The following is a 14,992-nucleotide window of genomic DNA, read 5'->3' on the forward strand; positions in this document are numbered from 1 at the left end:
TCCACGGTTGTCTATGGCAGCTAATGAGATAAAATGAGAAAGGAGCCAAGTCATCGGAGACCGAGATGATTTTACCACAGCTTGTCTATGTGCGTCTTGGTGTAGAGTGTAGAAGGAGGGTGCTCTCTAGTGACTGATGGGAGTTGGTAATGAGGAAGCAGTATCGTACAAAGTCGAGATTGAAAGCATAGGACAGAAACAAAGAACGAGGCAGAGATGGATGATAAAGTCCCTCATCTAATTTTCTTGTCTGAGGACTGAAAATGCAGAGGCTGTCGAGGCCTGCAGCACAAGGAGATATATGCAGATATGTTTCTCTACGTCAGCGAAGTCACACAGAGGAAGGTGTCTAGAGTAAAATTAATCTCTTTTAAATGGTTTTAGAGGACGTTGAAATGGAATTTGCATTTAAAATAATTACTGAGGCATTTTAATGCAAGAGGAAAATTCATTACTCTGAATAAATGACTTTTTTTTGCACCTCTATCTTTGCTATGGCAACCAGAGATCTTCTATATAGCCATTGATCTTATATTTTTTATAAAGTTTTTCTAGGATCCTTATCAACAATGCCTGTCAAAGAATGTTTTCAGGCAATTTCCAAGCCGGCTTCCACCTGTTAGGCTGAAAGCAGTGTAGCTGTCAGGCCAAGATTTAATGTTCCACCAGATGTTGACACTAAAATCAACTCAGATTTAATAATCTAATTGCGTGTCCCTGGGTTCTGTCTCAAAGGCAAATGCAATTCAATGATGTTGTGGCTAGTTTGTATGTAAGAGGCTTACAGTAAAAAAAATCCATTCATGTTTGTTAATGTTGTCATACCAGAGCATGTGTCAATGCAAACGTTACTGGGAATTGTGCTTACTTTTTGTATAAATTTGTTCCCATGAAAATGATTTACCCTTGTTCTAAATCCAGCTGTCATTTGCATTTTTATATGTTTTCATCATTAGTCGGATGGTGGTGAGCTCAGGCACTAAACCTTAACTTGTGAATACTTTTTTCTTGTGGCGTGACTAATAGAGCCTGTGAAGCTGTGCCGTGTGGTTAAGGGACTATGCTCCTATTTTCTCAGTAATAATTACCACATATCTGAAGTGCCCCTCAATCTGTTGCGGTCGTTAGTGAAATCTCCCACGGGCAACACAAACTGCGGCAGAACTAAGCCACTGACTTTTGTTTCTCATTAACACATTCAATAAGATACTAATCTCCCACTGACATGACACAACCCTGAGTACATAGCTGGAGTTCAGTCATGAGGAAAAAGATTAACAAACTTTGCTGGAGGGTGTCTTGAAGCTGCGTGTGGGTGATGCGATATAAGATGGGTCACAGTTAAGAGAATGAACAGAAGAAAAAATAGAACAATAGCTGCATGTCACACCTGTCTGTAATTACCCAGTTGTTCTAAACTGTATGCGTGAACATACCTTGTATTTCAAATTAATGCACATTGTTTCTGAGATGGAAAATGAACACAATGTGACAGATTTCTGTGCACGATATTGTATTATGCATAGTTGTGACTCTTACAGTAGTAGGAACGTACCTCACATTAAACCGAAAACTGGGAAATTCTTTTAGAGACACACATCAATCATGAATTCACTTATCAATCATTGCAGAATTTCATCAAAAGCTATCTGTGCATCTTTATTTTTTCTATTTTTTGCGAAGTTCTGTCAGCATTACTGTTGCAACCCAACGCAACTGCCACAATGTGTCACTTTTTTTTCCCCCCCAAACATTTTTTACATCATTACTTACAACATTCAGAAAGAAGTATCTGAATGAACGGGTCCTATTAGTGCACGTTTCTGACTTGCTGCCCTGTGAGAAGCAAGAAAAGTTCTGATTTTGAATGATACCCCATTAAATATCTTTGAAAAAGAGAGCTAAGCTCAAATCTCACAATTGTTGATGTTTTTGACAGCTCGCTCCAAGGTTCAATTTCCCACCATTTTCCCGCATTGCTGTCACTCCAAGGTTTTCTATTCTGAGGTTTTGTATGAAATAATGGCTTATATTTCTTTTCCATCTTCAGGTGAGCGAGAATGCTAAACAAGATCTGAAGGACGGGCTTGCTCTGTACAACTCAGAAAACAATATTGGCCTGAGAAATGCCTGGAACATTATCCAGGCAGAGGTAGGCGAGAACTTATGTTGTGTCAAATATGATTTACATTATCAGGACAACAACTGGAATATTTCAAATAATGCATGGCCTCGCTTCTTTTCCTAATAAGAATGTGACACTGAATTTCAGAGCTGTCTGTCTGAGTACATTGCATTACTGTGTAATGGAATGCAAATGATGTCGGCTCAAAAGTACTTTGTTAGCTGATGGACTATCTGGCTCACTGACTGCATTTTGTTTTCTGGGGCATATGCAGTGGAAGTGCTGCGGTGTTATAGCCTACACCGACTGGCACGAGGCCCTGAAAGAGAAGGTCGTTCCTGACCGCTGCTGCCAGGAGCATTATCAGAACTGTGGGCGCAACTCCACCAACATGTTCTGGAACCGGGTGAGTGCTAACTAACATTGTTCAGTGAAATTTAGTCTTTCAGAATAAAATGGGAAGCATACTTTTCAATATATCTAAGAACCATATTTTTCACACTATAGAAGACTTCAATGTTCTTAAAAAGCCAGCAGTGCGCCTTATACATGGATCAATTTGGATTAATCATTGTATTCACTCTATATAATGTATACCACAACCCCTAACCACTATTTGCCACTAGAGCTCCATCTAGTGGATTCATAACACAACCCAACTACTACTACTACTGCCATAGCCAAACTAATGTCTTATAATCCAGTGCGCTTTAAATATAAAACTAATTTTAAGAAAGGCCATTCATTGAATGTGCACCATATAGTACCATGTGCCTTATAGTGCGGAAAATACGGTAATCATCTATAGTGCCATCTTAAGGGGTGATTCCAATTATTTTAGCAGTTGAGGGACTTCCACCCTTTTCTCCAAATTACCTATTTTTTTTAAATATTTTTTCTCATCACGTTCTTGTTTTGTGCTCACACATTTTCACGCATTCAGTATAGTATTACTAATTGCTAATTTTCCCAATGAAACAAAAGTATGTGAATGAAGTTTTTTTGTTTTCTTGTTTGTTTTGTAATTGTGATTGCTCCAATTAGAATATATTAGATTGAGGTGCCACACACTTCATTGTTCAGATTCTACACATGCCTTCTGCAGTGCCTGGCAAAAAACGTAAATACATTTGTAAATTCAGCTGTTTCTGAGTTTCTTTAACAACCTTGTGTGACTAATCAGAGGAAATAGAATTGCCATTAAGTGTTATTTTCATTGCTTTTGGACTTTCTCATTATGCCACCAACAGCCATTTTGTGTAACACTTTGTTTACCAATTTCCTCCTATTAAATCTGATCTGCTTAGTTAAACAGTTAGTTCGGTCCAAAGAAGGGGATTACGTACATAATTGCCAAAATGAGAATAATAAGACATTGAGCTAGCATTGCATAGTCCTAAAATCCTGAAAAAAAAACGAACAGATCCCAGGGATTTCCTCATGTTATCACAAAGTAGAAATTCCTTTTTACAACAGAAAGCTGCATGACCTAATCTCAATATCAGTTCCATAACCTCGGAGTGAACCGAGGCACGCATTTTTCATTTTGGGAATGGTTCAAGATTCATACATCTGTAGATTTGAGTTACACTTCTCAATAGGGAACTTACTATTCATAGTTCACTTGATCAACAAATCACGGTATCCACTTTTATCCATTGTATTATTCACTCAGCTTCCCAGGTAAAGTCTGTAGGCCCCTGGCTGACATTTTTCTTGTATGTTCCTTCCTGTAGGGCTGCTTTGAGAAAGTCGAGGAATGGCTTGATGACAACAAACACCTGCTGGGAACCATAGGCATGGTCATTTTGGTAGTGCAGGTAGGCGTTTTCAGGTATTGTTTTGCTGCTAATTTGTGTCAGACTGCATCTGTCTGCATCACTTGGCTTGGAGTCCAATTTGCCTACATGTTCTGCCAGGCAAGCATAAGGTTTGTCCACCCACATTCTGAAAAATACTGACACATTTTTTTAGATTGTCTCTTTGGTCCTCTCTGCAGACTTTTGGTAATATCAGCAAAAAAGATCAAAAGATATGTATTAGGAATGAAAATTCATAAGTGCAGTATGCAAACGTTTAATAATAGTTGTTGATGGGGCTATATACAAGTATGAATTAAAATACATCTGTCACACTCTCCCATTAAAGTTAGTTGAACATATAGTGGCATGTAGAAGTGAACTATTCAACCTAAAACATTGGCACTCTTGAGATATGATTACCAAACAACAATCAGAAATAAAGATGTTTATCTTTTCAGTTTTCTTAAGATGTGATTAATGAATTTTAAAAAATGTCATGAAAATATATTATTTACCATTCAGGTATTACCACCTAGCCTTACAAGTACAAAAAAATATAGTAACAATCATGGTAATCCCAGTTAATTAAATCTGCAGACAATTTTCAAGTGGATTCAGTGAGTATTTATCTTTTTTTAATCATAGCAGGATTTGTGTTATGTATTATAAGTCATTGCTAGTGAGAAAATCTCTCAGTGAATAAAAACTAATAATAACTGCTATTGTCAGGACCCACAATAATGCACCTGAGGTTACCACCTGTGCAAGCTTTGCCTGGCGTGTGCGAAAAGATGACAAGCTCCTGTTGTATCCATCTTCAATTTGACATTATCTCCTTGCTTTGCACATCTCACTCAGACATGCACACAGACAGACACACACTATGCACAAGTGGGAACCTGACAGATATTGATCATCTTTGCAGACTGATAGCGTCTCATAGTACAGCGGCTTATTTGATATTAGCTTTAGTGTCTATACACAGACACAATCATTTGGGGCCTCCAAGTGTTGAACTCTCCAACTCCTCAAGAGTAGATCCTACTTTGAGTTTCGTTTGAGCTGAAACTTTCTAGCACTTCATAAAGTGACTTAACAGTATGAGTCATAAACATAAACATCTAAAACATCACAAAAAGTTGTGATAACTTGGGATCTTGGGTAAGCACAGGTCAAACCTTTATGTTTTTATCGGTATTTGTAACTATACACATATATCTATATATCTTCTGTTCAGCGATAACTTGGATTTAAAGAGATTGACTTGAAATGTTCAAGTACCTTTAAGATTTACATTTACGGATGGTATGTTGAATGTAATGTTTTCCCGAGGTAATGTTGTAAACTTGATCAAGTGATTATGAGTTACGATAATCCATTCATGTTAGTGAATAAATCACAATACAAGTCCCCAAAATTTAATAGTGCACATTTAATAGGGCTTAATACAGATGAGGCAACCCATTTGGATTGGGAAATGTTCATACGCCCCTACCTAACCCAAATGTCAATTTTAGCAGTGAAAGGTGAGCATGTTTTTGGACACTAGTTTGTTATCAGCATAGGATTTCTGAATGTAAAATACGAGAACATTTAAATTTGCCACCCATCTGCTTTCTAACTCTACAGCATATGATTCAACTGGAGATATATTTGCTGTAGAATGACCCACATAAATTTATGCTCCTTGTTCAGAGATCGTTCTTTTCCTTTCACTTCAAATAATATTCACTTTGACTTCACAGTAAGGTGCACTAAGATGTACGCTACCTGCGTTAGCAGATAAAAGTATTAGGATTGCTTCTGTGTTTGATGTACAAATAGGATGGGTAATGGCAACTTCAAAGAGACAGCAGTCTTTTGCCTACCCGGGCATCTCCATTTACTACTTGGACTGAATGCTCGTACCCACCAGTTTCCAATTGCAAAGGAGCGAATGGAAATGTGTTTGTGCTTAAGAGTGAGATTTACTGTACATCAAAATGTGTACAGGCCACAAGGCATAACATTAAGATGAAGCTCTTACACACACGCGTGTTTTGCTTCTTTCTCGCTCTGCAGCTTCTGGGTATGGCGTTCTCCATGACGCTTTTCCACCACATCCACAGAACAGGGAAGAAGTATGATGCCTAGCCTTTAGAGAAGAGGAACCTCAATCCCCAATGGGATAAAACTCTGATTAAATGTACCCCCTCCCCATCCGTCTACACCCCTGCCACTTTACAATCATCCCTTGACTGTTCTCAGACTCTGTGTGCCGATTCTAAGTGTCGCCGGTCAATTTTGCCAAAGAGTGAGACAACTGGAAGATGAGAAAGGATGAGGATTATCATTCTGATTGTCACTCCTTTTTTTTCCTTCCTTTTTTGGCTTGGAATAGCAATTTGCTGTAGGAAACCGCACACCGACACAGACATTTAAGATTTTTGCTAACACATCGCACTTCTTGGGGAAGAGAACATCAAATGCCTTTTTTTCACCTATTGCTTGTGGAGTAATAGTCTTTTAATTCATGCTTACAAAAACAAACACCCATTTTCCTTTGTAAATGGAAAAAAAATCCAAGACGGCATGCTAGTTTTCTACTTCACCGACTTACGTTTGAATCCTGTATCATCCATTTTGTTTCCCAGTATGCTTTTTGTACTTGTGTAATACTCCTGTGGAATGTTAGTACAACGTCGTGTGTGTTGGATTTGAGGTGAAGAACATAGACATGTCAGGATGGTGTTTATTATGAACCATGAGACATATATTTTCCCTTTGACTAGCATTTTGGATCAAGTGAGTGTTATTGGAGGAAGTTATTAAAGGGAGAGGAATCATTTTGTACTAAATTTCGCTTTGTTCTTTGGATAAGGGTACAAATCAGTGTTGGCCGGAACACACACACACACACACACACACTCGTCCACTGTGCTACCACACACGCACATCAACACAATTCCCTCTGAGACGATATAAATTGTGTAAAAGGCTCGTTTATTAAAGCTCCACCAGGACTGTCAAGACTAAGATCCTGTGTGATGAAATTCCCCCTTTGAGAGTACACACACTAAATTGTGCTATTTGTGTGTGTTTTATCACATTGTTCCACACCGAAAAAGGCATAAATGCACAGAGAATCATGGGCACTCCAAGCAAAAACAGTATTCATACTGAAATCATAAATTGCGTTAGCGGAGGCGGCAAAAGGTTTTGGTTTCCTCTCTCATAATCCCCCGCCACACATTTGTCCTCCCTTAATCAGCCTCTTCATGTCTGGAGGTTAACTCTAACATTTGAAAAGCTGCAAGAAAATAATACTTGGAGGCTAAAAATAAATGCAAATTTTTAAAATCCCATCTAAACCAAAATACCAACAGTTGATACTAGCAGGCACTGCCATACTTTTGTATTCATCTAATACTACACTTAAATCATTCATCCAAACAAGCTCAACAAAAGAGGGGATTTCTTTACCTTTTCATCAATGTTTCCACTCATGCCACACCTCAGGTTTTTTTTTTCACCACTCCTATTCCCGAGCTCTTGCTTCATCACAGCTTGGGGACAGTGTTTTGGTAGGGTAGGCCGATCAAAGCTAAGGAAGATAGCCAAGGATTTCAAGAAACATCTATTTGGGACTGCTTATCACATATTCCCAATAGGGTTTTACATCAATCTGTCTCCTGAAAGACTGAAAATATTAGGACTCGCTTCTAAATGTCTGCTGTGGTGACTTCAAGGTTCAGCTTCAGGTGGCAAGAACATGAAACATCATTGCATCTCCAGGAAAAACCCTTTTCACCAGTCAGTATGTCGTTTAGTAACAGTGTTCCACTTAAAGTTGGCCAAATCTTTGTATTTCATATTCATGATTTCTCACACCAATCTCCTAATAGTTAAATTTCATTATAATTATACATTTGTATTGTTTGGTTTCATTTCAATTTTGTGTAATAGGTCTGGACAACACTCAGAAATGGTCAATGAGGTTTGTATGCCAAACTGTTGTCGCCTATATTCAAATTAGAGGACTTAAAAATAATAGAAAATTTACAGTCCTTCAATTGATGCCAGTTGTTTTCTTGTTTGTTCAACTAATTTTAAACATCAGTGATAAAAGTTTGTCATCTTTGCAAGTATAAATATAATTTGCAAGAAAGTTTAAATCATTTAATCTGCAGATGGTTGGTCCATTTATAAATCACTATGACATTGAAAGCAACTAACACGTAACACATTTTGTTTTTCTCCACATCTGCGTTGCCATTTTGCATTGTTCCAGTAAGTGGGATTATAGTACGTCTCATCTAATCACATAGTCCATGCAAAGATGCGTCATGCTGTTAGACAAATAATTGGTATGCCATTGTTTTAAATGCACCTTTGGACCTATTAACATCACTAAGAATGTTAAATTGCTTCAATTGTACACTTTTCTATCCTGGCAGACTGAATGAAGCCACCCAAACATCTCTAATTTTACAGAACACAATAGATCAGACCAATAGATGCTTCTTCTTTCTATTATTATATATATATATACACACCATAGTACCTTTGTTTTTGAAGGACAGTATTGTTTTTATTTTAAAAAAGCGACTGACATGCAGCGACCCCGTCAACCCCGATTGACTCCCCCGTTCCATATGCTCCAACTCGATCGGTGCTGTCCATAGCGTGGAACACGACAGTTGTTGATGTTCAGGGCAGGGACGAGCGAGCACGGCTCCTCCGGTCGGCCGCCCTCGCAAACTCTCCAGGCGCATTCCATTATTTACGGTGGCACTGTGCAGACGGCCGGCACTACGAGCAACAGAAAGGCTGTTGTGGGAACGGACCCAAACCCTGGAGGGATTGAATAGGAAACATCTGTGACTGTTCAGTCAGTCAGATGGCACACCGGCCTGACTGGAGGCAAGATGTTGAAGGCATATTACAGTGTTGTCCAGCCGTTCATTTTCTTACATTCTAGCCTAACATGCTAAGTTCATTTATGGGGAGGCTGAGATTTGAACCCACAACTTGAAGACTGTGAGGAAGATCTGTGCTACTTAGTCATGGTGTTCCATGGAATTCAAAAGCAAGAGAGTTAGTTTTGGCATGTTTGATAGACAAGCTGGAGTGCTGGATATGAGAAACTTTCATCTCAGCATGAACTCCCTCTGAACTCTTCACATCTTGTTGGCTTTGTAAATGCTCAATCACACTCCAACTATCAATGTTGTTTCAACAAAAGCTGTTTCATACTGTTATTTTTGTTCATTGGCTGTCACTCTTTTACAGTTTATGTTTCCTTCTGCCTTTTTCCCCCACTGTGAGAAGATGACATCGTTAAATGCTTGTTTGCTAAAGGATTAGTCAAATGCAATGTTTTCCAATAAGTACCAATGGTGCTCTGTCTTAACACAGTGACGGGCACTAAAGACAGTTCATTTTGAATTCATTCAGATGGAAATTTGTCTTGTAGCACTGGTTAAAACCACTTTTTTTTAAATTTAATTCCAGACTTTTCAAGATGTTAACATCTAGATTCATGAAGTAGAATTTTTCTATTAAAAATGTCAATGCAAAAAGCGCCATTAAGAGTAATGTTGACTGCCATAATCTCCTTTTTACATTAGTCTGACAAGTGATGATTGTCAATCCGAAGTCATTGCAACAAAGGTGGGCCTACATTTTTCTGTGTTGTGAAAATAAATTACCTGTATACACTCATGAGAGCCATTACAGGAATGCATTTCATTCTTGCTAAAAGGTCAATCCCAACACAAAGACACTTAATTGGACTATATCTTACTTTGACAGTCCTAATTTGACTAATTAAATGTTAAACGGTGATCAGAACGATGAGTCCATTAGTGTAATACAATGACAACAATTGTAATATGTTTAACACAGTAATAAAAAAAAACACACATTTTGGGTTTTTATTTTCATCTTTTTCTCAGTGTGTACCCACAACCATTGTTGTAAAGTAAAAGAGTTATTCTAGAATATACAGGCAACTTTCAGGACAGTGCAAAATGTATTTCCTTTACTCATTGGCTGCCATTGACAATGATAGACATTAAATTCATTTTAAGTGGGAGGTCTGGCAGTGCCCTGACAGTGATAGACATTTAATCCAGTTTGACAGGGAGGGCAGTGCCAGACCTCCCAGTTAAAATGAATTTAATGTCTATCACTGGGCAATGAGTGTCAATGAGTTGTACCAATGTCTGATATGATCAGGAATATGACTAAAGAATGTAAATAACAAAATATTTCAACTCAAGACAGTAAGCGTGGCATTGACACCACATTAAGATCGACTCTGTTAGAGTTTACTAATAATAAAACACCCAAAGAAGTTCATATCAAAGTCAAAAATGAGCCACTTTAATTTTTCACCATTTTTCTTTATCTAATTTCAGTCTTCATTCTCTGGTGCGACATAAGCTTTTTGTCTTCTCAAGCATAAGAGCGGTGTGCATTTATGTATTTTTTTATGGTTTCTAATATCATATTCCACTGCATCTTGTGGCTTTTAGTTGGAAAGAAAATGAAGTATTTCCTCCCTTCTGTAAAAACGTCCACTTAGCTACAGAGATGGAGGAAGAATGCTCATGTACTAATTGGCTTTTGTGTGCTGTGGAGAATTTTCAAATACTAGTTATTTTCTGTGTTTGCTTTCTTACACCTTTGACACATGAGCTATTTAATCTCCTAATTCTCAGACCCCCCTCTGTGCTTCTACTGCATATCTAAGTTGTGTGCTCTAAAAATGGTGTGCTTGATGTTGTGTTCGTCTTGCTGGTCTTTTCTGATACCTGCCAGCTTTGTCTGTCCTGTGGAGTCGATATTATTTTTTTACTCTACATGTGAAAGAAAAAAGAAGTCGGAATAAGTGGTGGGCTGAATATACCTTTCTTCCCAGAAAAAAAAACTATTTTTCAAATAAAGAAAAGAGTGTCACAAAATGCCCCAAAGCCACGCACTCACTTCCATTTTTTTTGTTTTAAATAGACATGTTTAGTGTATAAGGTATAGACTAGCTAAAAGGTTTACACTTTATGCTTATTTCTTATATTTTTAAGTGTTTTATTCAACCTGAACCAGTGTGTTACGGCAGTTTCCATGATGAGCCTATGTCTAAATTACTATTTAAAAAAATAATAATAAATAAATTTAGTGAAGAGTAGTGGTGAGTGAGAAAGATAAGGAATTTAAAGAACAAAATGTGTTTTTGTAAGTAACTTGATCAAACCCCATGTATGGTTGTGATTGGAGTATAGAAACTTTCAATACTTTTTTCATCACTGTTCTTTCTATGCAAAAACTATACTGTATATATACATATACATGTATGTATATGGATATAAATATAGATATACAAACACACATATATATGACCTTTAGTCTTTGTACAGATTATTTTGTATGAGTAACGTCATCAAATAAAATGAACAAAATCCAATGTGAATACAGTGAATTTTGTGTTTGTGTCGGTCGGCGATTGTGTGTGTCATCTGTAATGGAAATTGCCTTTTTGTGTCGAATAGGAAAATGAATCAGCTCCAGGACGTTGACATGTTTGTTACAAATGGCATAAGCTGAAGACCGGCGGTGACATCACCACTTGCGCTGTTTACAGCACATTTGAGTAAGCCTACTTTTTAAAAATGTATTGGTTGGAACTGTAACTGTGTCAGGCTGTCAGCATCAAAGGTTAGTATGCAGATTTATTTTTCCTTATTAACCATTTTGTGCTGCAATTTATGATTCCATTATTTTTTTAACTCATTAGGTACTCATTTAATATATTGGCTTTCCTTGACGGTACCAGGAGAGGTAAATGAAGTAAGGCCGAGTTTCTGCCAGTGGCACAAAAACATTCACAGCCAGTTCTTCCAGTTTGAATTAATTGGATATCTTGCCAGTGGCAGGTAAATATTGTGAAATTTAAAAAAAATATTTTTTTCCAGGTTTAGAGTGTTACGTGGGTGTTTACTTATAAAAAAAATATTTTAAAAGTTATAGGAAAAAATCTGACAGTGATTAATAATTAAATGAATTGAACTGAATGCTTTTATTGTCATTATACTGTTTAATGAGATAAATATATATAGATATGTTAGGGAATGGTTTTTTAATGTTTTTTTTTTTCAACAGTGTGATATCACTTGTCATCCCTCAGGCCCTGATTATCTACTGCTTCCTGTTTTTTGAGTTTCCCGGGTGTTTCTGATTGTCTCGTTCAGTCTTTGTCAGTTCATCTGTGTTGTATTGTCCACGTCCATGATCCTCAGTTTTCCCCTTCAGGTTTTATTTTCTTGTTTAATTCCAAAACTATTTGTCACTTTCTGATAATCCTGCCATAATTATCAAAGTTTTTGTCAGCGCACTCCCCTCCCTGTCCGTGCATGTTTACCCACGTTTGGATCCTAACCATACCCTCATTGTTCCTGCACAAAATTGTGACTCATATATTTATATATTTTAAAAAATCAATTCATTTCAAACTATATGTTGAAATAGATCAATATGAAATGCATTTTTTTTTGCCATCTGTGGATTTGGAGTAGAATTCTGAAACTCAAAAACAAACAATGCCTTTGTGTATCCAAGTGTGATTGCCAAAGGCAGCACAGACTTGAGTTACAGACTTGTACACAACTTTTGTGTTATGAATATAGTACTTTCAAGGCTTGAGTACATGGTGCTGGAGAGCTTTTACCACACTTTTCAAATGTTTAATGCATGAACAAAAAGATAAAATGGGTGAAGATAAAAATTCAATCGTGACATTGCCTAAATTACAGTTAGGAGCTCTGCCTTTAGTCACTCACTAAGATGAAGTTCTGCATTGTACAACTGTTGGAACTGATGTTAATTTTATTGATCCTGCCCACTGCAACGTGTTTTGCATTAAAGGGATAGTTTCACCTTGAAGTGATTGGGTTTGTTGCACTCAACGCTCTGGTCCCACAGTTTTTATTATCCATTTAATTCATGTTGATTGTCTCCACAGTCTTATGAGTGAGTCAAGGCATTTGATCTTTTTCAGAGATTTGCTTCCATGCAAGCTAAACTGCTTAGAAGGCAGAAGCAGAACCTGGAACTAGGTGTGCTATCAGGACCCCAGGGAGGAAAATCCCTGCCTTACTTTGTAAATTGTTATCAAATTGCCATTAGGCTACTGTGGAGATGATAGAAATGTTCTTTTTTCCCTGGATTCAATATTTTCTCTTCTTCTTCAGCTTCCTCTTTGGGGTGAGTACTGAGGTGTTCCAAGGCAGGGTAAAATAGACTATTTTGCCAAATAGTGGGCAATGCATATTTTCCATATCATCAGCTTGCAGGGAGCCCAAGGCAAGTCTACAAAGATGATGAAATTAATAAATCTGTGGGGCAAATTTGATTAATAATAGATGAAGTTTAATTTAGATTGTGTTTGAGGTAAAAAAAAAAAAAAAACACATTAAATGGCAGGGGTGCTTCACCTTCTCCACTATTGCCCCTTTTCATTTTTTGCTTGATCATCTATCACCTTGACAAGTCCTTAATCTTCAGTTTTTTTCTTTATTTTTTAATTTTTATATCAACTCATTGTGACAACAATGCAAAGCTTTGCATTGCTAGATTTTGCAAGCTTTTACAACTGCATTACATTTGTGTACGTGTGTGTGTGTGTGTGTATGTGTATATATGTGTGTATATATTTGTATATATATGTGTATATATGTATATATATGTGTACATATGTGTATATATGTGTACATATGTGTGCATATGTGTAAATATGTATATATGTGTACATATGTGTATATATGTACATATGTGTATATATGTGTACATATGTGTACATATATGTAGATATATGTGTACATATATGTAGATATATGTGTATATGTGTACATATATGTACATATATGTACTTATATGTACTTATATGTACATATATGTACTTATATGTACTTATATGTACATATATGTACATATATGTACATGCACGCACGCGCACACACAAGTCCATTAGGCACTAATTTGTCCCCTACTCGCATCTAAGACTTTTTTGTTGAATTTATCATGAGTATTTTTCTTTAACTCTATATCCTGCTTGAAATCAGATAAAAGCAAACATAGAATAGTGAATGTGTCTCCAAATCTAAGCATCAAACCCCACAAATTTCTATGAGAATAAAAAATGAACGGGAAAAAAATGATTGGTTGAATAGCCCGGGGCAATGGGCAAAATGCCTTCTGCATTAAGATTCATGCGCCAACTGTGATTACATGGACTAAATTTAGCCTTCTGATGTTGCAAAATGCCAAGCAGCCTCCAAGTGACAGTCGATCAGGCTGAAACAGCCTCTAAGTAAAAAATCAAACTTGTGGGCCCTAAATAGATCATTACATTTATGATCCTTGTGCTGGAGATTTGAATTTTACATGGGCATGCATGCAAGGACTTGTGTCTGAAGGGCTGGAGCCGGCACCTTGCCCCAGGGCAATAGGACAGTGGCTGGGAATTGGACATGCATTTCTCCAGTTGATTATTGCCAATTTTACATTATGTAGTCCGGATCTAAAACAAATGCGCGACCTCACAGATCACCCCGTTTTTTCCAGTAAATGTCAAGGATGAATATGTTATTTTCAACACACTGTTATTGTTATCGACAGCCCGGCAACCGAGTGGTTAACACGTTAGCTTCACAGTTCTGGGTTCGATCCCTCTCACTGCATGGACTTTGCATGTTCTCCGCAGGCTTGCGTGGGTTTTCTCCGGGCACTCTTGTTTCCTTCCACATCCCAAAAACATGCATGTAGGCTGGTTGGACACTCTAAATTGCCCCTAGGTATGAGTGTGAGTGCTCATGGTTGTCCGACTCCTTGTGCCCTATGATTGGCTGGCCACTGATTCGGGGTGTCCCCCACCTGGTGCCTGCTGGGATAGGCTCCAGCACCTCCTGCGAACCTTGTGAGGAAAACGCGGTATAGAAAATGAAGCAATAAATGTTATTGTTGTCATTACAACTGTACTTCGGCCAAAGTCGATTCTGCCGAAGCCCACTGAGGCAGCAAATTAGTTGGT

General features: G+C 37.5%; 1 protein-coding gene across 1 annotated transcript in view; it reads left to right on the plus strand.

Moving 5' to 3' along the window:
* LOC144190583 (tetraspanin-9-like) overlaps positions 1–6,764 on the plus strand; it is a 55,612-nt gene extending 48,848 nt beyond the window's left edge. Inside the window, exons 4-7 of the mRNA XM_077710848.1 lie at positions 2,051–2,152; positions 2,400–2,531; positions 3,862–3,945; positions 5,989–6,764. Of these exons, the coding sequence (XP_077566974.1) occupies positions 2,051–2,152; positions 2,400–2,531; positions 3,862–3,945; positions 5,989–6,060 (390 nt within the window). The 3' untranslated portion in view covers positions 6,061–6,764. The remainder of the gene's footprint in view (positions 1–2,050; positions 2,153–2,399; positions 2,532–3,861; positions 3,946–5,988) is intronic.
* Positions 6,765–14,992: the final 8,228 nt, after the last annotated feature.

Source organism: Stigmatopora nigra, chromosome 2, assembly GCF_051989575.1.
Source record: "Stigmatopora nigra isolate UIUO_SnigA chromosome 2, RoL_Snig_1.1, whole genome shotgun sequence".
Taxonomy (NCBI): Eukaryota; Metazoa; Chordata; class Actinopteri; order Syngnathiformes; family Syngnathidae; genus Stigmatopora; species Stigmatopora nigra.